The 26,097-nt window shown below is 43.3% G+C and overlaps 2 protein-coding genes across 2 annotated transcripts in view; one reads left to right on the forward strand and one right to left on the reverse strand.

Moving 5' to 3' along the window:
• Window positions 1-7,992, forward strand: part of LOC134299153 (uncharacterized) — a 136,592-nt gene extending 128,600 nt beyond the window's left edge. The window contains exon 4 of the mRNA XM_062981064.1: window positions 6,779-7,992. The gene's annotated coding sequence lies outside the window, so the exon portion shown is untranslated. The remainder of the gene's footprint in view (window positions 1-6,778) is intronic.
• Window positions 7,993-14,554: 6,562 nt separating this feature from the next.
• Window positions 14,555-14,893, reverse strand: LOC103279033 (succinate dehydrogenase assembly factor 4, mitochondrial-like). Its single transcript, XM_062981540.1, has one exon. The coding sequence runs from the start codon at window positions 14,891-14,893 to the stop codon at window positions 14,555-14,557; it is 339 nt and encodes a 112-aa protein (XP_062837610.1).
• Window positions 14,894-26,097: the final 11,204 nt, after the last annotated feature.

Genomic DNA, 26,097 nt, shown 5'->3' on the forward strand with positions numbered 1-26,097 from the left:
GGGGACTCAAGGTGGCTTACATAAATTGGCAAAATTCAATGCCCAAAACAATTCACTAAAATCAACAGCACATACAAATCAAATAACAATACAGAGTAAAAACACATTATACAAAATTTAAAAACATATGTACATATATTTAAATCCATTCATCCAAGAACCTCATGCGTAAATCTTGGTTCAGACTATGTCAAATCATTGTACTTACTCATTAAATGCTTGCGCACATAACCATGTCTTTAGGGTTTTTCTAAAGCCCAGAAGAGTTGGGGCCTGCCGAATGTTGCTGGGGATGGCGTTCCACAGCCGAGGAGCCACCACTGAGAAGGCCCTGTCCCTCGTTCCCACCAGCCGTGCCTGCGGGGCAGGTGGGACCGAGCGCAGGGCCTCCCCAGATGATCTTAGGGTTCTTGGTGGCTCATAGGAGGAGATACATTCAGACAGGTAAATTGGGCCAGAACTGTTTAGGGCTTTATAGGTCAAAACCAGCATTTTGAATTGGGCTCGGTAGCATATTGGCAGCCAGTGAAGCTGGCTTAACAAGGGAGTAGTACGCTCCCTGTATGCCGCCCCAGTTATTAATCTGGCTGCCGCCCGTTGTACTAATTGAAGCTTCCAGGCCATCTTCTCGGCCGTCTTCCGGGAGTAGAGCGCGTTGCAGTAATCCAGATGTAACCAGAGAGTGGACCACCATGGACAAGTCAGACTTCCCAAGGTACGGGCGAAGCTGGCACACAAGTCTTAATTGTGCAAATGCTCCCCTGGCCACCGCTGAAACCTGGGGTTTTAGGCTCAGTGATGAATCCAGGAGAACATCCAAGCTGCAAACTTGTGTCTTCAGGAGGAGTGTGACCCATTCCAACACAGGCTGTAACCCTATGCCCTGTTCGGCCTTACGACTGACCAGGAGGACCTCTGTCTTGTCTGGATTCAATTTCAATTTGTTCGTCCTCATCCAATCCAACACAGTGGCCAAGCACCAGTTCAGGACCTGAACAGCCTCCTTAGTGACAGGTGGAAAGGAGTGACAGAGCCGGATGATCTCTCTCAGCGGCTTCATGTATATGTTGAACAACATGGAGGACAGTGCCGAACCCTTCAGGAGCCCACAAGACAATGGTTGTGGAGCCGAGCAGGTGTCCCCCAATGACACCATCTGGGAACGATGCCCAAAAAGGGAAGATTGGAAATAGGCTGATAGTTGTCCAATTGAGTGGGATCCAGTGATGACTTTTTCAACAGTGGTTTGATCACAGCCGTTTTCAGGCTCACTGGAAATTTGCCTTCCCAAAGGGAAGCATTCACCACCATCTTCACCCACTCAGCCAAACCCCCACTGGCTTCTTTCACCAGCCAGGATGGGCAGGGGTCTAGGATGCATGTGGTAGCCCTCACCTCTCCAAGCACCTTGTCCACATCCTCAGGCTGCAGCAATTGAAAAGAATCCATCAAAATAGGACAATCAGGTGCTCATGTTACATCCTCGGAAGCTGCCGTTAATATGGTGTCAAAGCTAGAGCTAGTATCCATGAGAACTGACTCCAGGAAAAAGATACCCACCCACCCCACAGATACCCAAAAACAGATGTGGAAGAGCTGAGGAATACATCATACCTTACAGTTAGGATTCACCACTGCTTCTGCCTTGCCTCACATACACAGTCTATTAAAATGGCATAAGACTGCAGAGTAGGCAGCCTTGCCACCTCAAAGACATCAGGTAGTTGGTATGATCCCTAGCATGGATTCAAATGGGTTACGCTTTATTACAGTTCAAATTCAACACACTTAGCAAACTAATACTCTAGTGTCAGGACCATAATTTCTGGGCCTGTACTCTGACGCCAGAAATCAAGGATGCTTACACAAAGAACTGATAAGGCACCTGCGGCTCCTGGCTCTGAAGGGAAACGGCTGATGTGCGAGTGGGAAGAATTGCGCAGGGGTTTTCTCTAGGCGGGAATGACTACTTTGAATGTGGGGGGAGTGTATATAAGGGAATCTTGCTGGGCCGAACATCAATCTCGGCTTTATGTGTATCAAAGTGTTCTTCAGTAAAGTTTTCAGTGACAACAGAGCAAGCCTCTTGTGTTCATTTGGAAGCGGCTGGAGTGAGCTGACATCAAAGCCGAGATTGCAGGCACTGTCCCATGGCAGCGGTGAGGTGTGATGGAGACAGAGGGAGACGAGCTCCTGGGCGCAGGAGGGGGTCCCTCGGGACGAGACACTCCCGACGAGCCAGATGCCGAATTCCACCGACTGGCAGCCCTGGCGTCCTCCATGACTTATGCCCAGCTGAACGGAGTGACCCAAAGGCGAGGAGGAGCGCAGAGAGACAGCACTGAAGGAGAGGGCGAACTACACTTCCCATCCCCACAAAAGATGGTGTTCCTGGAGGAGAGGATGACGGCAATGGAGACCACCCTGGCAATAATGTCAAGGGCAATGGAACGCCTAGCACCTTTGGCAGAGCTGGGAAAAGGAAGGGAACCTCGGGCTGGCTCAATGTGGGACTTGAGCATGGGAAGTAGCCAGAGCTTCGCAGATCTCCCGGCACCGAAGGGAAGGGGAATGCGAAGAGAGCTCGGCGCCCGACCCAAGACCTTAGCAAGCCTGGCACGGGTGGAGGAAAGCGACAACAAGGAGGAAAGGCCTCCAAGGTCCCCAGCTACCTTCCAGCCAGAACTCCTGGTGCCCCTAGCGAACGCCAGGCGTGGCACAGGGCAACAGGAGGCAATAGCGGGGCCCCCAGGAACTCGAGGGGGCTTGTGACGGGCGGAACGTTGGGAGCAGCTGCCACAAGATATCCAGCAAAGACGAGAGGATCTGAGAATGGAGTACAGAGGAGAATCCTCCGAGATAGACTTTTTCCTCACTACTGTAAAAGGTTACATGGAAGATAATGGCCACACGTTCCAGACGGAGTCCAGCAGGGTTCGGGCAATCGGGGCAGTCCTGAGAAGGGGAGCGGCCAGCTGGTATGTACAACTGCATGCCAGACACGACCCATGCCTGGGGTCGGTAAGGCGCTTCCTAGCAGCACTGGAGGACCGCTTCCGAGACCCGCTCGAGCGAATCCAGGCGAGGGAGAAACTGAAAGCCATCAACCAGGGGCAGAGGTCAATTTCCCAATACGCTGAGGAGTTCCAATGCCTAGCCGAGAGAATTCCGGAGTGGTCAGAGGTAACCAAACTGGAAATATTCAAAGAGGGACTACGGCGAGAGATCCTTGCATGGGCAGCGCATCGGGATGATCCGGAGACGCTGAGAGGCTGGATCCAGTTAGCAGGCCGTGTCGAAACCACATTGGCCCAAGTGAAGAGGCACCGGGGGGGACAACAGCAGCTTCCGAGGCCGAAGGAGGTAGCAAGGAAGCCGGAGCAACCCCCAACCAGGAGACAGACCGAGGTTCCAAAGGGAACCAGCGGAGGAGCGAGAAGGGAGTGCTTTGTGTGTGGGCGTGTGGGACACAGAGCCGCGGAGTGCTGGCAGAGCAAAGGAGGAGGGGGCAATCAGCCCAAACAGCAGGCAGCAACAGGAAAGCGTGCTGAAGAAGAATCATCAACAAAGGGCCCTTCGGAGGGATTGGTGAGTGATGACCAAAGGATGCTGGTGGTGAAAATCAGGCTAGAAGGCAGTGGGAAATGGGCCACTTGCAAAGCGTTTATAGACTGTGGGTGCTCCAGCAACATTATTTCACCAGAGCTAACCAATGGATTAGGGTGGGAAAGATCCCAACTAGATGTTCCCGTAGCCTTCTCTTAGCTGGACGGTTCGATAGCCTCAGGCTCTATAGCCAAATATAGCCTCGAGAACGTAAGATGCAGAATAGGGCCTTGGGAAGGAGAGATATCATTTGTAGTGTCCCAGGTGGCAACATACAACGTGATTTTGGGAATACCTTGGCTCGAGCAGGCTAACCCACAAATTGATTGGAAGACAAGGAGCCTACACTTCCAGGAAGCAGAGGCAGAGGACCAGGGGAGTAGGATAGAAATAGCGAGTCGAGGGGAGGACGAAGATGATAGAATAGCAAAGTTGGCAAGCGAATTGCCTCCGGAATACCGGGACTATGTTGATGTATTTGATGAGAAGGAGGCAGATAAATTTCCACCAAAAAGAAGGGTGGAAGTTGAAATTCAATTAATACCTGGGGCAGAGCTCCCAAAAGCAAAGATTTATCCCATGTCGGCTCAGGAGAAGGAGGAGCTAAAAAGATATATCGACAAGAACTTAGAAAGGGGTTTTATAGAAAGATCAAATTCCCCTTTGGGAGCACCTGTTCTATTCTGGCAAAAAAAGGATAATTCCCTAAGACTATGCATTGACTACAGAGGTCTGAACACTATCAGCACCGTGAATAAATACCCCCTGCCCCTTATGAAAGACCTTATTGCACAGTTGTCTGAAGGGAAAATATTTACAAAATTAGATCTTGCAGAAGCATATCATAAAATCAGGATAAAGCTGGAGGACAGATGGAAGACTGCGTTTTCATGCGCATTTGGTTTAAGCGGGGGGGAGGGGCTTTCATGCAATTGATTAATGAAGTGCTTCATCCACTGCTGTACAGGGGTGTTTATGTATTTCTTGATGATATACTTATTTTGGGTCAGACTAAGAGCCAACATGTGAAATTGGTCAGGGAGGTGCTCCAGAGGTTAAGAAAAGTAAAATTGTATGCAAAACTGTCTAAATGTGATTTCAACAAGGAACAGATAGATTTCTTGGGATACAGGATTTCCTCTCAAGGAATAGCGATGGACCCAGCTAAAGTGGAGGACGTGAAGGGGTGGGAAGCACCCAAGACTAGGAAACAGCTACAGTCATTCCTGGGGTTCGCAAACTTTTACAGAGCTTTTATTGAAGACTTCGCACAAATCACACTGCCCCTCATGGATCTGTTAAAGACAAAAGGGAGGGGGGAGATGGCTAAGGTTAAATCCCCAGGGGCCAAACTGAATTGGACGGGGGAGTGCCAGCAAGCCTTTGAAGCATTAAAAAGGAGGTTCACTGAGGAACCCATTTTGCAGCACCCAGACACATCCAAGCCTTTTGTGGTGCATTGTGACGCATCGGATTGTGCTTATGGGGCGGTGTTGTTGCAGAAGGATGAGAAAGGGAACCTTAGACCCTGTAGCTATTTATCCAAAAAGTTCAGCGAAGCGGAGAAACGCTGGCCAATTTGGGAAAGGGAAGCACTTGCAATATTGAAAGCATTAGAGAATTGGAGGCATTTTCTGGAGGGGAGTGGGATCCCCTTTGAAGTATGGACAGATCATAAGAATTTACAGTATATAAGGTCCCCTCGAAAGCTTTCGGCCAAGCAGATAAGGTGGGCACAGTATTTCAGCCGTTTCTACTTCAGGCCGAAGTTCTTCCAGGGAAAACATAATGTGTTGGCTGATGCCTTATCCCGGATGCCTCAGCACGGTGTAAACACCCGAGAGTCTGAGGGAAGCATCTTCTCAGACGAGCAACGGGGCCTCGCCGCGTTGACTTGTGCACAAACAAAGAAGGGAGAAAATCTTATAGCAGTCACCACAGTAGGGAAGGTATGGGAGGAGGAGCTGAAACAAGCGTACGAGGGAGATGGCTGGCTACAATCCCATAAAGAGCAAGGGGAAACGAGGGAAGGATTGTTATTTGTGAATAAAAAGCTGTATATTCCAGAGAAACTGCGGCCAGAGATGCTGAAAAGGTGCCACGATAGCAAGGGGGCAGGACATCTGGGACCAACCAAAACAATAAAGCTTTTGGCAAGGCAGTGTTGGTGGCCGGGGATGAGGAAGGATGTTAAATCGTATATTACTTGATGTGAATTATGTGCCGAATGTAAAAAGCCACCAGGGAAACCACAGGGTCTTCTGCAAAGTGTAGTAGAACCCACAAGGCCTTGGGAGTGCGTGGCTATGGATTTTGTGGGCGAATTGCCTCCCAGCAAAGGCTACAGGTATATATGGACTGTCCTGGACCTGTTCTCTAAACAGGTTCATTTTGTGGCTCTACAAAAGTTCCCATCCGCTGAGAAATTGGCAGAATTGTATGTCCGACATGTTTACAGATTGCATGGGTGCCCTGAGAGGGTGATTAGTGATCGGGGGGTCCAGTTCATGGCAAGGTTTTGGGAGAAGTTCCTAAGCTTGTTAGGGGCGGAAAGGAACCTGTCCTCGGCATTTCACCCGATGACAAATGGAGGAGTCGAACGTACACAGCAGACATTGAGTCAGTTCCTACGAATATATTCCAATCATAGACAAAACGATTGGTCGGAACTGCTTCCATTTGCAGAGGTAGCTTTTAACGGAGCGGTGCACTCTGCAACAGGCCGCTCACCGTTCCAGGTAGTATATGAACAGGAGGTAGCACCCTTCCCCAAGCTGCCAGAATGGAAGGGAGAAGGGGCGCCAGATGGAGAGGAATGGTCAGAAAACATCAGGGCAGGGTGGAGAGATGTGGTAGCAGCACTAAAAGAAACACAAAAGAGATATAAATTGTTCGCAGACAGGAAACGTAGAGAAGGGGAAAAGCTAGCAGAAGGAGACTTAGTTTGGCTAAGTACTAAGAATCTCAGATTAGGATTTCCATCAAAAAAATTAGCGCCGCGATACATAGGGCCATTCAGAATTTCTAAGGTTATCAATGAGGTCACCTATCAGTTAAAATTACCGAAGGATTTAGGGAAAGTGCACCCAGTGTTTCACTGTAGCCTATTGAAAAAATACAAAGGTACTTTGGATGAAGGGGAACTGTAGTTGATTTGATGTTTTCTCCACAGGAAGAAGAGGAGGAGGAAATCATGTCAGGACCATAATTTCTGGGCCTGTACTCTGGCGCCAGAAATCAAGGATGCTTACACAAAGAACTGATAAGGCACCTGCGGCTCCCGGCTCTGAAGGGAAACGGCTGATGTGCGAGCGGGAAGAATTGCGCAGGGGTTTTCTCTAGGCGGGAATGACTACTTTGAATGTGGGGGGAGTGTATATAAGGGAATCTTGCTGGGCCGACCATCAATCTCGGCTTTATGTGTGTCAAAGTGTTCTTCAGTAAAGTTTTCAGTGACAACAGAGCAAGCCTCTTGTGTTCATTTGAAAGCGGCTGGAGTGAGCTGACACTCTAGGGCAGACCTATAGAACTTGGCAGTAGGTAAGGACCAGAATTAAAATAGGCTACACTTCTTTGGGCCATAGATAGGTTTTTAGCACCTTGCCAAACTATAGCTCCAGAATTCCATAGCACTGAGCCATGGCAGTTGAAGTGCTGTCAAACTCTATTAATTCTACAGCGTAGGTGCACCCTATGACTTTGAACTATACTAAAATGGTCAGCCTTCCAGGCATCACAAGATATATGGAGGCACAACCTTTTGAGCAATAGATTTTTTTTATTTCATTTAGCATTCTCCACTTTGGCAGTTTCCTCTTTCTCCTTGCTTCAAGAGCGGCTGTTTCCACACTCTGTTTGGATCTCAGCAACTTCTGCAACCCAAATCTGCTTCTTGGAGCAAAAAGAGGAGGTGCCTGCCCATTTCATGTGGATTAACTCTGACAGCTGAGTGAGGCATCTGGGCCCATAGGGAGAGTGTGGCTGCAGTGGCATTGGCTTCGACCAAGCACTGTGGCTCTCCTCAGCTGGCGGCTTCTTTGTAGTTTCAGTTTCAAGCTGACCAGCTATTGTCACTTCTTAGTTTTCTGCAACCCATCAACATTAGCAGAATCAATATAATGGTTACTAACTATGCTAGTTGGAGGATTTGGGAAGCTGTAGTTCATAGAATCATAGAATCATAGAATTATAGAATCGTAGAGTTGAAAGAGACCTCATGGGCCATCCAGTCCAACCCCCTGCAAAAAGCAGGAAAATCTCATTCAAAGCACCCCCGGCAGGTGGCCATCCAGCCTCTGCTTAAAAGCCTCCAAAGAAGGAGCCTCCACCACACTCCGGAGCAGAGAGTCCCACTGCTGAACAGCTCTCACAGTGAGGAAGTTCTTCCTAATGTTCCGGTGGAATCTCCTTTCCTGTAGCTTAAAGCCATTGTTCTGTGTTCTGGTCTCCAGGGCAGCAGTAAACAAGCCTGCTCCCTCCTCCCTATGATTTCCCCTCACACATTTATACATGGCTGTCATATGTCTTCTCAGCCTTCTCTTCTGCAGGCTAAACATGCCCAGCTCTTTAAGCCGCTTTTCATAGGGCTTGTTGTCTAGGCCCTTGATCATTTCAGTCACCCTCCTCTGGACACATTCCAGCTTGTCAAAATCTCCCTTCAATTGTGGTGCCCAGAATTGGATACAGTATTCCAGGTGTGGTCTGAACAAGGCAGAATAGAGGGGTAGCATGACTTCCCTGGATCTAGATTCTATACCCCTATTTATGCAGGCCAAAAACCCATTGGCTTTTTTAGCAGCCGCATCACATTGTTGGCTCACGTTTAACTTGTTGTCCATGAGGACTCCAAGATCTTTTTCACACGTACTGCTGTCGAGCCAGGCGTCCCCCATTCTGTATCTTTACGTTTCATTTTTTCTGCCCAAGTGGAGTATCTTGCATTTATTCCTGTTTAACTTCATTTTGTTGGTTTTGGTTCATCTCTCTGATCTGTTAAGATCGTTGGCTATAATGTTAGATATGGAGTAATATAGAATCTATATCCAGAACTGAATCCAGTTCTCAATTGAATTGAGGAGTCTTACATAGTCTTAAAGAAAATGTCTTAGAATACAGTATGGGGAATTTCAAAACACAAGCTATAATCATGATTTAGGCAAAGTTTTATAATTTCCTCTTTTCAGCTCCAGACCATTCCAAAATTAATGGGTTGAATTAAAAATTAATATTCATTTTTCAGTTTTGCATTTCAAAGGCTCAGTTTGAAAGTAATGTTGGGCATGTAAGGAAAATGTAACTAATGCAACTTTCCAGACAGCTGCTGTCTTATTTAAACCAGGATGTCTTCCCTCTTTGTGCATTCTTAGCACATGAGAATCCATGCCCTTGGAGGGCACCACATTAGTTGCTAACATGGCCAATGTGGCAGCTAAAGACCTGAAATAAATGAGATAGCTGTTGCATGCAAAATAGGAGCAATACACTTAATAATATTTCACTGGGCGGGGATATTCACAGTGGAATAGTCTCTTACTGTGGAAATCCTTGAAAATATGAGAAGCTGGAGGCACAAAAACCATATTTCAGTTTCACCACCAGGTTTCATATTTTTGTAACTTAACTGCTTAGTAATTAACATTTCAGGCAATGTAGAAAAGAAAAAGAGAGGTTTGTAGATCTTTGACTATCATGCTATAGAATTACAATGGATTAGTTTTAACCATTTTGGAAACTCGCATAGGTTCTCTCTTAAACTATTCAATGCAAAAAGGAATTAAATAAATACTCACTCACTTACTTACTTAGGCAATCCCTCGTAGCCCGAGGATGATGGCCCTCCAAGTGTAGTGTCTTGGTGGTGGATGCGTAAGTGGCTGTGGAGACCTATTCTTGACTCATACATTCTTCCGTTGTGAAGACATCGGTTTCCAGGTGGAAGGTGATCAAGGTCATGGTTGGCTTGACACACCTTCCTCTTGGCATATTTCTCCCTTAAGCTCTCCATTCGAGCGTCTTCTAATTCTGCAGCACTGCTGGTCATAGCTGACCTCCAATTAGAGTGCTCAAGGGTCAGGACTTTCCAGTTGTTGGTTTCTATGCCACAGTTTTTAAGGTTGGCTTTAAGCCCATCTTGAAACCTCTTTTCCTGTCCACCAACATTATGTTTTCCGTTCTTGAGTTGCGAAGTATAGCAATTGCTTTGGGAGATGGTGATCGGGCATTCGGGCAACGTGGCCAGTCCAGCGGAGTTGATGGTGTAGGAGCATTGCTTCAATGCTAGTGGTCTTTGCTTCTCCCAACACACTGACATTTGCCTGTCTTCCCAAGAGATTTGCAAGATTTTTAGAAGGCAACGCTGATGGAGTCATTCCAGGAGTTCATTGTGAGGTCTGTAGACAGTCCACCTTATGTATTAAATAAATAAAGGTAAGCTAAAAGAAACATCCTTTGTGGGAGACAACATTGAATCAGTGTTTGTTAATGCATGGAAATTTGTGTGTATTTTGATATATACATATTTCATCTAGTTTTCTTAATAATACATTTAATTCATTCCCTCCAATAGATTAAAATGTTTTAGCTTACATTTTTCAAACTAGGTATTTTAGAGGTACACATTCATTTTCATAGACCAACAAAACAAAAACATGAATTTGAGGTTCATGCTCTCCTCCTACTGAGAGGAAATCAAAATAGATGTGTGTATTCATTAACAGTCTCACAGACCACACTTTGGAAAGAAATGTATTTTAAATTTTTTTAATGGGAATCTATTTTCCATCATCACTGATGGAGAAAAGTGGCCGGTAGCTCTGCAGCATCATCCTGCCATCTCTTCTTTCCCCCAGGGCAGCTCCAGGTGTCTCAAATATCAGGCCTGTTCTATACATACTGCAGATTGAGGTGACAGACCTGGCAACAACCTCAAGTCAAGAGTTCTGTTTTAAATGTGAGCAGTTTTTAGCAGGAGGAAAAAGTATCATGTCATGAGCCCAGAAAAATCATTATTGTTCATCTTTAACAGGACAATTATTTAAGAATGTGGGCCAATTGTATCAACTCTGCTCACTTCTACCTAATCTGTTGCTGTTAAAGATAAGGACTTGAATCCAGCTAGAATAGACTCCCTGCATCAATGGGCTTTACATAAGTGCTAACTTTTCTGTCAACAATGGATTCAGTTCTCATTGGGATTCAGTACCTACATTTCACTCTTGTAGTACATGGCCAGGCTCTACATTTCTATTCAATTCTAGGCATTTTAAAAGGGAAAGCACAATAAGATTCACTTTTGCTATTGTAGTTCCATTCCATTCCAGAGATACAGCGTTTCAAAATGCAGTGATCTACTTTAAAACCAAAGTAGTACAGAACATATGATTTGATGTATACCACTTTTCCCTAATGACCAGACCTGTTTTTCATCTTAAAGTAGTTAAAATGCAGGTGCAAATTGATAAAGAAACAGAAGAATGTCATTCTCATAGGCTTATCCTGAGAGGCTCTAATGCAACTGAATATGAATGTTTGGAAAGAGTAAAGTGTGTGAATGGAGGAACTGTAGAATAGATAGCTTTTGACTGTACAGTGGTTCCATTGACTACCAATCTGGAAACTGATCAAATATGAATGGACAACTCAGAGTAACTCAGGCTTTCATGTCCTCAGCAGAGTCAGGATTGGCTCCGGGAGCTAATCTGATGTCAATGAAAGGACTATATTGTATTCGCTTCAAAATACTATTGCTGTAAAAGCTGCTTGTTTTGAATTTAAATGGAAAACTTGGAAATACTTAAGTGGATTCTATTTTTAAGAATAATTAAATAAGTAGCTATCAAAAAGAGATTAAACTGGACATGGTTATGCTTCTACACTGTAGATTTAATGCTGTTTGGCACCACTTTAACTGTCATGGCCAATGTTATGGAATCACAAGATTTATAGTTTTAGAAGATCTATAGCTTTCTGTGCCAAAGAGTGCTGGTACTTCACCAAACTACAAACCTTGGGATTCCATATCATCAAGCAATGACAGTTAAAGTGATGTTAAACTGTGTTATTCTACAGCAGTGGTTCTCAACTTGTGGGTCCCCAACTTGTGGGTCCCAGCCAGTTTACCAGCTGTTAGGATTTCTGGGAGTTGAAGGCTCCCACAGTTTGGGGACCCACAGGTTGAGAAGCAAAATGTGCTTTTTAAATGGATGTTTAAATAGATGTTTTTAATTAATGTTTTAATTTGTTTTAATTGTAATTTTTGTTTTAATTGTAAAATGGGATATAAATGTCTGAAATAAATAAACAAACCACTATTCTACAGTTCATATGCAGTTTAACGTCACTGCAATTTTAAAAGGAAATACACAATAAGATCCACTTTTGCTATTCATTCTCCTGTGATGGTTTTTCAACATGTATCCTGCCACATCGTCACCATATATTGGCAATTCCATTTTAGAAATTTCTTTGTTTGCTACAAACTGTGTGAATTCCCACTAGGAGATCACATCATTGTGGCCAAATTTGGATTTTCTACATATATTCCATCAAATGTGAAGACATCAACAATGCCCACTGCAATCACCTAAATTGAGATAAGCATGAGGACCTCTTCCCATCTCCCTTGTGTGACACCAAGTAAATGCCTTCAAGGTTCATATGAGGATTTATGTAACTTCTGTCTCCAATGGACACCACTCGTCTATATTCACTCAGTACTGTCACCACAGATATATTATCTGAATCCAATCCTTCGGATAGGATGCAGTAGAATTCCTGGAGGCTGAAATTCTATAAAAACCAAAAGAGTTCTTTATTTATATTTAATCATTGCAAAGCAGATTAAAACATACACTCCTTTAAAGTTAACTAAAATATCTCTAATTGATTCCTAAACCTGATGAAAAATTTTATGCAATTTTCCTAAATATTTATTAATTGTATGCAGCATTTCTTCATGTCTGCATTTTTGTATGCAGTTTGTGGATTAAGAACTGTACTTGAAAATAAGGAGGAGAAACAAATAAAGAATAACAATTTTCCAATCCATGGCTTCTGCTGAAGACCATCTGTATGACACCCATAGGATTCCAGTCTATAGCTTAGAGACCACAAGGTCCTTCCAGTCTACTGTGTTGTTAAAAGTTTGACAATATCTTTTGTTGAGATAATAGGATCCAAGAGGTTTTTTTGTAAAATAAAATCTGTTCATCAGCATATAGATGTATTTCAACATTTAAATCTAAGCCCAGCTATTAATAAGCACTTTTTAAACACAGGGCTGAGTTTTATGGGAACAGAAGAGAGTGGGGCCCTCTGGTGTTTCTCATCAGTAGATTTTTATACATTAAACTTTTCCCCACTATTACCATGTTAGCTGTTTTTTAGTTTAAAATCAATAGTAAAGGGAAGGATACAATATAGCATTGAATATAAATCTACTAGATGTCTTTCTTGCCTTTAATCTAAGCATATGTGTGGAAATGTTTAATGCAGCATACAGATTTCCTACCAACCTGCTTGCAATAGTGAATATTTTGTTTTTCTTAGTCTGTATCCCCAACAACCTGATCTACCACACTCGTGTACAACTGCTCTCATGCTATTTATCATAGCAATAATATAAATTTATTTCTCTGAAGAATCAAATTTGTTAAACTAGTGCTTATCAAATATGTTAGGCTGCCTTGCCCTCCTTCTGAAAATATGAATACTCTGATGTTCTGAAAAAAAAAATGCTTTCTCTTCAAAGGACTATCTAGGGAATATATCCCTAAGAAAATATCTGCTTCATACATATTGAGACCTGCAATAGGGAAAAGCATACCATAACTTAGAAATCTGTATTTACTGGCTTGCAATTTGTTTCAGTGAAGAAACTAGAAAATTGAAACCATAATATGTTCAAAGCATGTGCATGGCTAAAATGCATATATTAGGAAAATACAAGCTAATATACTTTGGTGGGTGGACATATGCCATAGAATATATACATTATGAAAAAAAAGCCTATTCAACCATGTGTACATTTCTATGCAGGGAAGAAAATGTTTTACAACTCTATAGATCTACCTGCCCTCCTCCAAAAAGCCTAATGGGATACTGAGAACTGCAATAAAAATAAAGCTGACACATTTTCACATCCTTAAGAGAAAGTGAATTTTCTGTGCCATTAACAGGGAGCAGAAGGTCTGTGTTGTATTTGTTCTTTCTTTGTTCTCATACCCTTATCTTTTGGTCTCCAAATAAAGTTAACTGAAGCATTTTGCTTTCATGTCATGAAATTTTACTTAACTACCTCCACCAACATTTCCATCCATGTACACCAAAAATATATAATTTATCTAAAATCCCAGTTCTTTCCTTTCTCTACTGCAGTCTCAGATATTCTCTGCCTTTTTTCATGAACACCAGAACTGCAAACAGCAGTTGCACATCCCTAGCTATTTACAATTCCATTGGGCTTTCTGGGCAGTCTTGATAGTCATTGTCCTTGAGTCTTTGCACCTGCATTTTAATTAATTAATTTGAATCTCATCCCACCTTTCTCTTAAATGCTTTGTGCAGAACTATGTCCTTCACATAAGTAGAAGACATTATCTGCTTCACAAACAAGAACGCAATACATTGTTCCCCCATTAGTTCATAACTAATAAATGGATTTTCTTTGAAGTAACTGTGACACCTGCACTGACAGAACATTTTGGCCACAAGAAATCAGACTTAGAAGTCTTTTTGAAAATTAAAATCCCTTTAAAGATGCACAATCTTCAGTATCCAACCTGTTCTATTAAAACATAATTATCCATAGAAAGCAGGTTTTCAAATGTCATTAAATAAGATTAATATAGCATATTATTTCACAAAAATACAGGAGGGCTCTTTTGGATGATCTATCTCCTTAAGTTTTATCACCATTCTAATATCAGCTCTCCAAAATGTATGGAGCTCTTCAAAAATCTATACAGCATCCTTTCCATTCCCAGTCTCCATAATGGGTTGGTTCAGGGCCCGTGGGTCCTCCTTTCTCCTTCGTAACAGGATAGATGCCATCCGGAAACTTTTCTAGTGGCTCCGTCTCTATGTTAGATTCTTCTGCCTCATCAAAACGACCTACTGGCAATTTTGGTTTCTTAAGTGGTTTGTTGGTAGGTTCAGCTTTTTCTTTGGTGCTAAAATTAATACTTCCCACAGATCTGGGCAGCCAAACCGACTGGGCTGCTCCTGCTCGGGCCAGGAGGGAGCTCCAGCGGGCCAGGCGCAGCCCCAGGGGCCTCCCCAACCAGGCCATGGCATTGGCAAGGCCTCACCCTCTCCCTCCCAGGCTAGGACATGCCGCCTCCATCCCACCTTTCTCAGAAGAATGAGCCTACAAATAAACAGCTCAATGCAATTAAAATACAAAATGAATAAAAGCACATTTTAAACACAATTTAAAAATACATTGACTGAAGTAAACCAATGGGGATCAGCTGTCAAAAGCCCATCTGAATACAAAAGCCTTATTCTACAGGAAGGGAGCCATCTTAGCTTTCTTCACTGGGATGTTCCAGATTCTGGGAACAGCCCCTGAGAAAAGCCTAAATCGGAATTTTCTAGTGATTCTGACCAATTGGTACCTTAGAAACAAACTTTAATTTGGCATATGCTTTGTATATAGCAGCCAACTATATCTGATGAAGTGTGGTCCAGTACACAAAAACTTAACACCAAACAAAGCCTAGTAGGTAAGTATTCTGTATTAGCTACTTAAATAAGCAATAGTGACTTAACTATCCAAAACCTGATGAAGATGTTATTCAGCAATGCTCTCATCATGGTAAAATGAACCATCTTCTCCGCAAGAAGCTCATATTCAGTAAAGTACATTTGGGGTAAGTTACAATTATGGCAATAGTATCACAATCTAAGTAACCTAAACCAGGTATATTTACTTATATGAAACTGAGCTCCATGCAGTCATGCTGCCCACACGATCTTGGAGGTGTCTACAGACAACCACGGCTTTTCGGCTTAGAAATGGAAATGAGCACCAAATCCCAGAGTCGGACACAACTAAACTTAATATCAGGGGAAAACCTTTTCCTTTAACTGAGTACTATTCATGATCACTACTTAGTCACGATTATGATACTATTGCCACAGGTCCTCCTAAATATGTTTCCCAGATTTGAAAGTATCTATAATAATTATAATATAATATAATATAATATAATATAATATAATATAATATATTTGCCATAACAAATGAAACTTTTTTAAAAATTGAGCTAATGAGCTGGGGTTTAACTCTTTGAGCTTTTTATCTTTACCTAAGATAAAACTCTTCCATTTGGAATACATTTTGCATCAATTCTACAGTAAAGATGCACCCTTTGTTAACTTAGACCTCTTCCACATAGCTGAATAAAATCCCATATTATCTGCTTTGAACTGGGATAGAGGGCAGTGTGGACTCAGATATTCCAGTTCAAAGCAGATACTGTGGGTTATTCTGCCTTGATATTCTTAGTTATACATTTATCTGTGTAGAAGTGTCCAAAGTTGATACAGAACATCAAACGTAGTCTTGGCTGTAAAACATCTACAGTATGTATTATTCTAACTCAAAATACGATTTCTTAAGGCGAGAATCACTATTTGTTCGGACTAGTGCCATATTATGCCATATTAAGATCCCAAGCTTTCAAAATGGGAGAAAAGATGGATAAAAAAGACAGTATAAGAGTGTGAGATAGATAGATGTCATGAAGGTCCCAGTTAAATCTATTCCTCTAGGAACAGGATTGTGACCTAAATGATAAATTGACTTGTCTTTACTATATAAAGAGGGATACCAAACACCAGGTGATAAGTGAGATATACTTGGCTTAAGTGAGATATACCGGACAACTACAATTTGAAATGTTCTTCTCCCAATTATAATAGAGATAAAAATAGATGGCATTTCAGAGAAGGCAAATGTCTCTATGGTTAGTTCAGTTCTAGGATCGTTTACTGCAGTGCTATCTAACTATACAAGTGGCCCGTCATGATAGTAGTGGATAACTTATCATTTCAATGTCATAAGTCAAATGGTGGTCATACAATTATTAAGATATTAGGAGGAGTAGAATTCTATATTTTTCTAGTAAACATTTGCACAGAAATATTTATTGCTTAGATAACAGGTCAGTAACTTTATCCTCACTGACCTTGTTGCTACTAAATTTAATTTATATTATTCTTGAAAGAAATCAGCATCATCTACAGAAGATATGTGTCTTTATTAACACTGTATCCTTTGCTTTGTTAATGATTTTAGATTGTTGTGTGAAAGTGGTAAGAAGAGATATCAGCCCTCATAAATGCACTTTAAACAATGTGCTTTCACAGTTGCTTAAAAGTCATGGAGCAGCTGCACTGAAATTAAAAAATCTGCAGTTTTGGTATGCCAATGATTTTCATTTGGCCTTAGTCATAAAATAACACTTTTCATTGGAGTTCTACACAAGTTAGAAAAATATATCCAGACTGATGAAAACCTAGTTCTGAAAAGCACTAATTCCACAAAGATTATTAGATAACTATTTACACAAAAATTGTTTTTTAAAATCTCATCAATATGGTACATTTAATTGAATAGGCTTTCCCCATAGATGCAAAATTAGAAAGAAAAGCTGTCAAGAAACAATTTCATATACAATATATACTGGATAAAACGTTTTTAACAAGAATGCAGCCCTTCCACACAGCCATATAACCTAGAATATCAAGGAGATAATCCACAATATCTGCTTTGAACTGCATTATCTGAGTCCACACTGCCATATAATCCAGTTCAGTATGGGTTTTATACAGCTGTATGGAAGGGGTCTTAGAACTAGCAGGCTGCTAGTAATTATCAGTTACAGGTATCTGTGACTCCTATTATCGCCAATATCAGACACAATATAGTAAAGAACATGGGGGTTGAGTGTTATTTTTATATGTCTTCCTAGCAATCTTTCTATTATCATCTGGTGGTTAGTTCCAATAATTCAATAAACTTTCATAAGTTCCAAAATCAACTGTTGACTTGACTTATCAACTTTCCATTGGTTTAGTGTGTGCACTGTAGTTGGACGTAGCAACCAAATTTAGGTACAGATGCTAGGCTAGATAGGTCTGCCCTCTGATCCAATGTAGCTTTCCTTAAATATTTATAATCTAGCATCTGATTTGAGGCAGCTTTCTGCAGTGTTTTGAGCACTGAACTACAACCTGTAGACCAGGGACTGAATCCCAACTAGCCATGGAAACCCACTAAGTAACTTTCGGCAAATCATATTCTCTAAGCTTCAAGGGAAGGCAAAGGTGAATCATGTCAAGAAAACCCAATGATGGGTTTACCTTAGGGTCACAATAAGTCAGAAAAGCCTTAAGGCACACAACTACTACCTGATTCATACACATGCACAGAAAGACTACCACATGGAGAGGAAGCATTTTCTCCTTTGCATCTGCAAAGGAACACCATCACACCCAATGCAATTGAACATGTCAACACATCATTTACAGTTTCATTTTAGGCAAATTTGAGTGTGGATGTGTGGAGGTTTTTGTGTGTGTGTGAGAGAGAGATTATGTGGTTTTAAGCTATTTAAAGGTTTTCAGGATTGAAACCATTGGTCATTTTGTGTCAACTTTATGCATTTCTTAGTGGTTTTGAAGGGGAAATTACACTAGTTTTTGTTTTGAGTGGGCCTTTTGTTTTGAGTGGGCGCAGTTTCATGTTACATAGTGGAGCCCTGCATACTGTACTTTCTCCATCCTGCCATACAGTAAATAGACTTCTTCCTAAGATCATCAGGTAGCATAACAGGACTATTTGCAAAGAAGCAACACCATTAAGGGAATTCTGATATACTCTAGTTCTGTGAGAGGACTATACCACACATTGAGGTCCTTATTTGTGGGATTCAAATGGCTGTTTCTCCTCCAATGCATATAGAATGAGTCTATGAAAAGAGTGACAGCCATAAAGTTCATTGTTTTATACAGTCTTTTAAACTAATTTTTCTCACAATTTGCTCTTCCATATATTTGGAATTTCTACTGTTAGAATGTCCAAACGTTGGCCATGCTGGCAAAAAGCTCTTTTTTTTTTCAAAATTGTTTTTTTTTAACCCCCAAAGGGAATTTTTATTAATCATTATTATTTTATAATACACAGTCATAGCTAACGTACAGAGCTCTAGGCACTGAATTCCAAAACAACTGGAGTACTATAGTTTGAGAAGCGCTATACATCTGTGCATATTTATTTGTAAGTACAACTAAAGTTGGTGGGACTTATGTCTGGGTAAAAATGTGTCCCATTTGACTCTGGCTTCCACTTGACTCCTACCTCTTGACAAATGCAAATGATTGCCAGAAGTTTTTAAAAATGTATTTATGGCAAACTCCTGTAGAAGTTTTGTTTGTACCCAAATGTATACAAGTGAGGTTGATTAGAGTCACAGTTGCTAGCCCTGACCTCCACAAGTTTAAGGGGCATGTTTACATGGAGGAGGCATCCCCAAATTGTGGCCCTCCAGCTGTTTGGGCCTCCAACTCCCAGAAGCCCTAGCCAACTTGTTCAATGCTCAGGAATTCTGGGAATTGGCGGACCCAACAGCTGGAGGGCCATAGTTTGATGATGCCTGACATAGAGCCTTAGAAGCCCAAATCACCTGTATATCACATATAAGGAGCTATGAATATTTCATGTATGTACAAGATGCCAGGAAACAGACCCATAGAATGTGTGCAGATATATTGTGCGGGTACAAAGGGATATTGAATTAGTCTTGAGTATTGCAGCATTTTGAAGGAATTTAAGACTTGCATTGTCAACTAAAAAAGAGGTTTGGAATTACTGACTGTTGTACAAGACTCATGTTGCAAATTATAGAATTAAAGGCATCTTTTCACTATAGGGAGTTTGACACCTATTTATGTATGAAACTACTTTGCAATATTTACAACACACACTTTCTAATCCTTCCATTCTATTCTTAGTAGCATTTCTTAAAACAAGTTATTCTGAACCTACTAGGGAAGCATGGTAACGATTTGCTTTCTGCCACGCATCCAACAGTGCTCTTTCTCTAGAGCTGTAGTTCTCTGTTTGATGATAATGGCAATCCAACTTGGAGTTAAGCTATCAGGAGAAATCCACAGCAAGCTTCAACCTTTTGAAGATTGAACAAGAACGCGGAAAAAAGAAAAATAGGAAAATCATAGCCCCGTGCTGTAGTAATATCTGTACTATCGTGTAAAAAGGATTTATGTCTATACATGCATTCTTAGTATAGTACTTCAGAAAGAATAAATTGGAAATAACATGGGTTGACTTTCAGGACAGAGTTTTCATGCAACACCAGTTCCCAGATAGTTTCAGTGCAGTCAGCTCTCAATGAACATTAAAAAGGAGGTTTGGCCAAGTCAGCTGTGTAAAATCTGCTCTGACACAGAAAACAAATAAACACGTCACCAATTGTGAAATACAAGCAGAGTGTAAGATATATCCATTAGGACATATTTTACTTCAATAAATGTAATTTTTAATTACAAAAGTTGATGACATGTTGAGACATGGTACCAAATAATCACTTTGCAAGTATTATTTTCATATTTTAAGAAAAAATCCATTCAGTTTTTAAAGTATTTTTAGTGCTAAGAATGTTAGACATTCTTTTTTCTCCTGTGGCATGTACATAAAGGACACATTAAGGTCTAGTGCACTGTGCACTTTGAGCAGAGTGAAAATAGATTCTAAATATAGTACCTTCTTGAACACAAAAGATAGATGTTGCAGAACAGAGTGGAGATGAGAGACGCAATGTCAAGGAATCAGTGAGAAAAATCTCTTGATGCAATTTTCCTGACAACAGATTATACTGTTAAGGGCACTGAGATGGGAACCTAAATTGAAATGTGTATCATTAGTCATGCCGGTTCACCTTCCTTTGTCATATTGAACTGAAATGATATAAATCTGCTTTCCCAATGCTTATTTTACATTTTAAACATGTTCCGTCCCCCAGGACGATGGTTTGCCTTACCTATTGGTCGTTTGTTTGTTTTCCCTCCTTTACATTTTGTTTGAGCCTCTGGCTGCAAAAGCCTAGGAAAAGTGGCTTGGAATCTGCAAGAGCTGGCTGCAGTTTTCTTTGCAGTGATTGGTCAAAGAGTGCAACATCTTAGGACCGCCCTTTTTACCAGGGTCTAGTCTCCATTTTAGAGTTTCATTCTGGCTATAGTCTTCCAACGTGCTGGAGCTGTGCAAGGCTAACTGGGACAAATCATCCTCAAAACCAGGCCAATCTAAGCCTATCCAAATTAGATAAGTATTGAATTATATTGATCTGGAATAGGAAATCTAGTTAGAGGAGCAAAGTTATTCCATCGCTTCTAGAACTAATCTTTGCTGTAAAGATAGGGAAGGAAAGAGTTTCTCCTTCTAATATAGGCAGCGTGATTAGGGTATAGTGGTTTTATAGTCACCTTTGCTTTCTGGAACCAGGGATAATTCTGTACCTAAAACCTATAGAAATTTGTTTCATTTTCTGCAACTTTAAGATCTGTGCCAGGTTTACAACCTTGTATGAATAAACATCCTTTTTGAAGTTATCCAGACTCAGTCGTTCAATATCTATAGGACAGCTTATAGGGATTTGCAGTTCGCCCGGATAAAGGACAGCACGTTTCAGTTTTATAGTTTTTTATTGTCCGGCGGACGGCACAGTTTTGAGGTCGATCAGCGGTTTTTCCGCTTCAGCTAGCTTGCACGGCTTTATAGTTTTTTATAGTTTAGGAAGTTTTAGTATAGGCTGCGGCTTTTCCGCCTGAGCTCAGTCTGCATACCTAAAGACTCTACCAGCGTCTGAGGCAGTGGAGCCCGCTCTCAGACCTGAAGGAGTCAAATAGTGGGGCTCTATTTCCTTGCTATTTGGCTCGCGTGTGCGCACGTGGCCCAGTGGCTTTCTGGGTTTGCACAGGCTGTGCAGTTCCCAGCAACGTCCAGGGCTCCCTCGGCGGTAGACCTCGAGCCGCGGAGCACCAGCGACAGTTCTTTGGCTGGCTCTGAGGCGTGAAGCCCACCAGAACCAGGCTAGAACCTGGACAGGCCTGGCAACGCTGCTGCGAGTTCGGCCGGAGCACTCGGCCGGCTTCGACCTGCCTCATGGTCCGGCGGTGGTGACCTGCCTCATCGTCCTGCGGTGGTGACCTGCCTCATGGTCCGGCGGTGGTGACCTGCCTCATCGTCCTGCGGTGGTGACCTGCCTCATCGTCCTGCGGTGGTGACCTGCCTCATCGTCCTGCGGTGGTGACCTGCCTCATTGACCTGCGGCGGTGACCTGCCTCATCGTCCTGCGGTGGTGACCTGCCTCATTGACCTGCGGCGGTGACCTGCCTCATCGTCCTGCGGTGGTGACCTGCCTCATCGTCCTGCGGTGGTGACCTGCCTCATCGTCCTGCGGTGGTGACCTGCCTCATCGTCCTGCGGTGGTGACCTGCCTCATTGACCTGCGGCGGTGACCTGCCTCATCGTCCTGCGGTGGTGACCTGCCTCATCGTCCTGCGGTGGTGACCTGCCTCATCGTCCTGCGGTGGTGACCTGCTTCATCGACCTGCGGTGGTGACCTCCCTTCACAGCGGGGAGGAGGCGTCTCTTCTCTCCTCCTTTCCAAAGCCAGCCTCGGTGCTCCTTCGGCGGCAGGCCTCGAGCCGCAGAGCACGAGGTGCTTGAAAATTTGGCGAAGTCGCCATTTTGGCAGTTTACGTCACTCGGGCAAGGGAGGTATCAAGTGGCAAGTTGCTGTCAGTTGACATTTTGCAGCTTGCCCACCAAAGTCTGGCGCCAAAGGTCACTATCTTTGTAAAGTATAGTTACTTAGTGATATATATTGCTATGGTTAAGTGCTGTGAATTGTATTATATATTGAATTTGCTTTTATTGTAAATTTACTTGCAGGTATATTGCATTTGCCTTTGTTGTAAATTTACTTGCTATTAAGAATACATAATGTCTATGCAATTTCAAGATGATACAAATGGTATATCTCCTTCTGAGGCTGAAATTAGGAATGAAAGGCCCCAAAGGATAAAGCACCCTTCAGCCAAGATGCTAGCCCATCTAATAGATGAAAAGGAGCTCCTCCATGTGAGGTTAGGTTCGGCATGGGAGCGCATTGTAACATTAATGGGCAGAATAGAGAGCTTGGGTATTACAAGGGTGCCATCCATATTACAGACAGACCTTGAAGAGACCTTCGGTCTTTGGAGGGGTTTGGTGTCTAAGATAGTCCAGGTCCTCGAGCGCATTAACGCCAAGGATTCAGAGTTAGAAATAGTGAGTGTTTTAGCTGACACTAATGAGAAAGAAAATAGGGTGAGGGCAATCCTAGCTTCCTTATGCAGCCATGAGACCAATCTTTTAAAATCACCTGCTGTGGCACTTAGTCTTAAGTCCAACCGCTCTAGTCAGGTATCTAAACTAAGGGAGCGTGCATCGTCTAAACACAGCCACTCTAGCAAGTCTTCTGCTGCTGGGAGTGCCATCTCTTCCCTAGCTGCCTTGCACATTAAGGAGGCTGCACGTCTGGAGCTGCAGAGTAAAGTGGCGGGGGCGGAGGCTGATGCTAAGGCAGCTGATCTCACCCTTCCCTTTAAAGAAGAAGAGCAACGACTGCAAATAGAACAGGCCCAAAGACAAAGCGAAATGCAAATAGAACAGGCCCGTAGACAAAGCGAAATGCAAATAGAACAGGCTCGTATAGAGATGCTTAGAATAAAGATGAATGCCGCAGCCAAAAGGGTAAGGGCTGAGACTTTGGCCAAGGCCCTAATTGAGCCACTCACAGAAGAAAATGTAAGCCAGTTACCAATACAGGACCCTTCTGCCAAAGTGTTTGCGCACCTTGGCAGCATGTACAGCCAGTTTTCGAATGAGGAACAGGGAGACTTCTCTCCTTACCCAGAGCAGGGCCCCAAAGTCACTTTTGAGTTTCCTGCAGAGCAGAGCGTCATAGCGGGGAGCTCACCCTTGCTCGAGCTACCTGTGCCTCCTGCTAAAACCCTAGGTCAGTCAATCAGGGCCTCAAGGCCGAGCGCTAGTTGGCCCCTACAGACAGCTGCACAGGGAACCATCGATTCGTCAGTGGTCGATGTCATCCCTCCAAGAGGCCAAAGGTTGACGCAAGGTACACGGTGGGAGTCCACTCCACAACAGCAAACTCCTCAATTGTTCCTTTCGACGCCGGAGTCCCAGCTTGTCTCCATCATCAGAAGTCCCAGAAGAGATCTTAAGGACAAGGGTGTCGAAAAGTTTTCGGACAAGCCTGAGGAATTTCTTCTCTGGAAGGCCACCTTCCAGAGAGCAATCAGAGACTTAAAGTTATTGCCTGAGGAAGAACTGACTCTTCTGGCTGCATGGTTGGGCCCAGCCTCATCCTCACAAGTTAAGAAGATCTACGCAGCCCACGTAGCCGATCCCGACAAAGCCCTGGAAAAGGCCTGGGCCAGGTTGCAGCAGAGGTATGGGGCCAGCACAGAGATTGAAGCATCTCTTATGGACAAGCTCCAAAGGTTCCCAGCTTTAAAACTCAAAGACTTCAAACTCTTGTGGGACCTCAGCGATCTCCTTACGGAATTAGAGTCGGCCAAGGAGAATCCAGAACTGCCCGGTTTGAAGTGCCTCGATCAGCACCTGTCCCAGAGGCAGATCTTGACCAAGCTGCCCTTCACTTTGCAAGAACGCTGGGGACAGGAGGTCTTCAACTACAAGGAGGCCCACTCCCAGGCATACCCTCCATTTTCTCATTTGGTCCAGTTCATCACCAGGGCAGCCAGAGAAAGGAATGATCCACAGACGGGCCTCCCCACCTTATACCAAGGGACCCAGCCAGAGAAGGCACCTGAAGTGGACAAGAAACCACCTAGAGAGGCCAATAGACCTGTCAGCGTAAAGGCAGTCGAAACTCAACACAAGACTGACGAACCCAGGTCGGAGGTAAAGGAGTTGCTTTGCCCTATTCACCAAAAGCCTCACAGCTTGGCCAACTGCAGGGAGTTTAGTAGAAAGACATACAAAGAAAGGCAACAGCTAGTTCAAAAGCAGGGAATCTGCTTTAGATGCTGTGGAGCAACTCCACACTTTGCATCCAACTGCAAAGAAAACATCAAGTGTGAGAAATGCAACAGCCTCAAGCATTGCACCGCAATGCACAACTCCAATATCATCTCCCACCCCAAAGAGAACGCTTCACCAAAAGAAAAGTCAGCAGTCGAAGACACCGACAAGCCAGCCGCACCAGAGATGCAGGTGGAAGTTTCAGCAGTCGCCTGTACAGAGCTGTGTTCTGACTCGCACCAGTACAGAGTTTGTCATCCTATCTGCCTAGCGGATGTATATCCAGCCAAGAGCCCTTGGCTTAGAAAGAGACTCTATGTGGCCCTGGATTCACAGAGCGACGCCTCCCTGGCTACTCCAGAGTTCTTCCGCATGTTTGACCTTAAAACCAAGATGGTCGACTACACTATGACTACGTGTGCAGGAAAAAAGAAGTTGCAGGGTCGCATAGCATCTGGCTTCGTTGTCTCCTCTTGCGACCAGAAGAGACAGTTCAAGTTGCCAGACCTGATTGAGTGTTCCTCTATTCCCCGGAACAAAAGGCAGATTGTCACCAGAGAAGTTGTGGAGGCTCATCCACACTTGCGAAGGCTAAAGAATGCTATACCAGCCTTTCGGCCAGATGTGGACATTGCCCTTTTGCTTGGCTCGGACTGCCCGAGCTTGTTCTGTGTGAACGACCAAGTTAAAGGACCTTCAGGTGCACCTATCGCACAGCAATTGCCATTAGGCTGGACAGTCATAGGCCCAGTGTGCATAAACAAGATGCACCCACCATCGTCGTTGGACTCCAATCAAGCACAGGTGCTTAAAGGTGGACGTCCTACACTTGTGCGCAGTTGCCTAAGTCATATCTCAGTCTACTGCCAAGCAATAACTCCAGAGTATTCCTCCATCTTCAAAGTCTCTGAGAGAGACGAAGCCACAGCGCTCTCGAAAGATGAGCAAAGGTTTTCGGACATTATGAATGCTCAAGTCTCACGAAGTGCAGAGGTGAAAGCCTGCAAATCAACCACAGAAATCAAGATGGGCCAAAGATCTTGCCTGGAACCACACCGTTTTGAACGTTTTTCGGAGTGGCACAGTCTTCTTAGAGCAGTTGCTAGGCTTATACATCGCTTAGTCTGCAAAGATAGTCAGCCTTTACAGGTCCAGGATATGATAAAGGCTAAGAGCGTCATATTCAAGTCAGTGCAGAGATCTGCTTTCAAGCCGGAAATAGCTAGGCTAGAGCAAGGGCTCAACATCCCTAATCAAAGTCTTCTAAATGAGTTAAACCCATTTCTAGACAAGGAGGGTATTTTGAGAGTTGGAGGAAGGTTAGCCAAAGCTAAACTCAAGGCGTGCATAAAAAACCC

This window comes from Anolis carolinensis, chromosome 5, assembly GCF_035594765.1.
Source record: "Anolis carolinensis isolate JA03-04 chromosome 5, rAnoCar3.1.pri, whole genome shotgun sequence".
In the NCBI taxonomy this organism is placed as follows: domain Eukaryota; kingdom Metazoa; phylum Chordata; class Lepidosauria; order Squamata; family Dactyloidae; genus Anolis; species Anolis carolinensis.

What these genes read in the sequence shown, in the direction of transcription:
- LOC103279033 (XM_062981540.1), bottom strand. Translation starts at nt 14,893, where the DNA reads ATGGCCTGGTTGGGGAGGCCCCTGGGGCTGCGCCTGGCCCGCTGGAGC.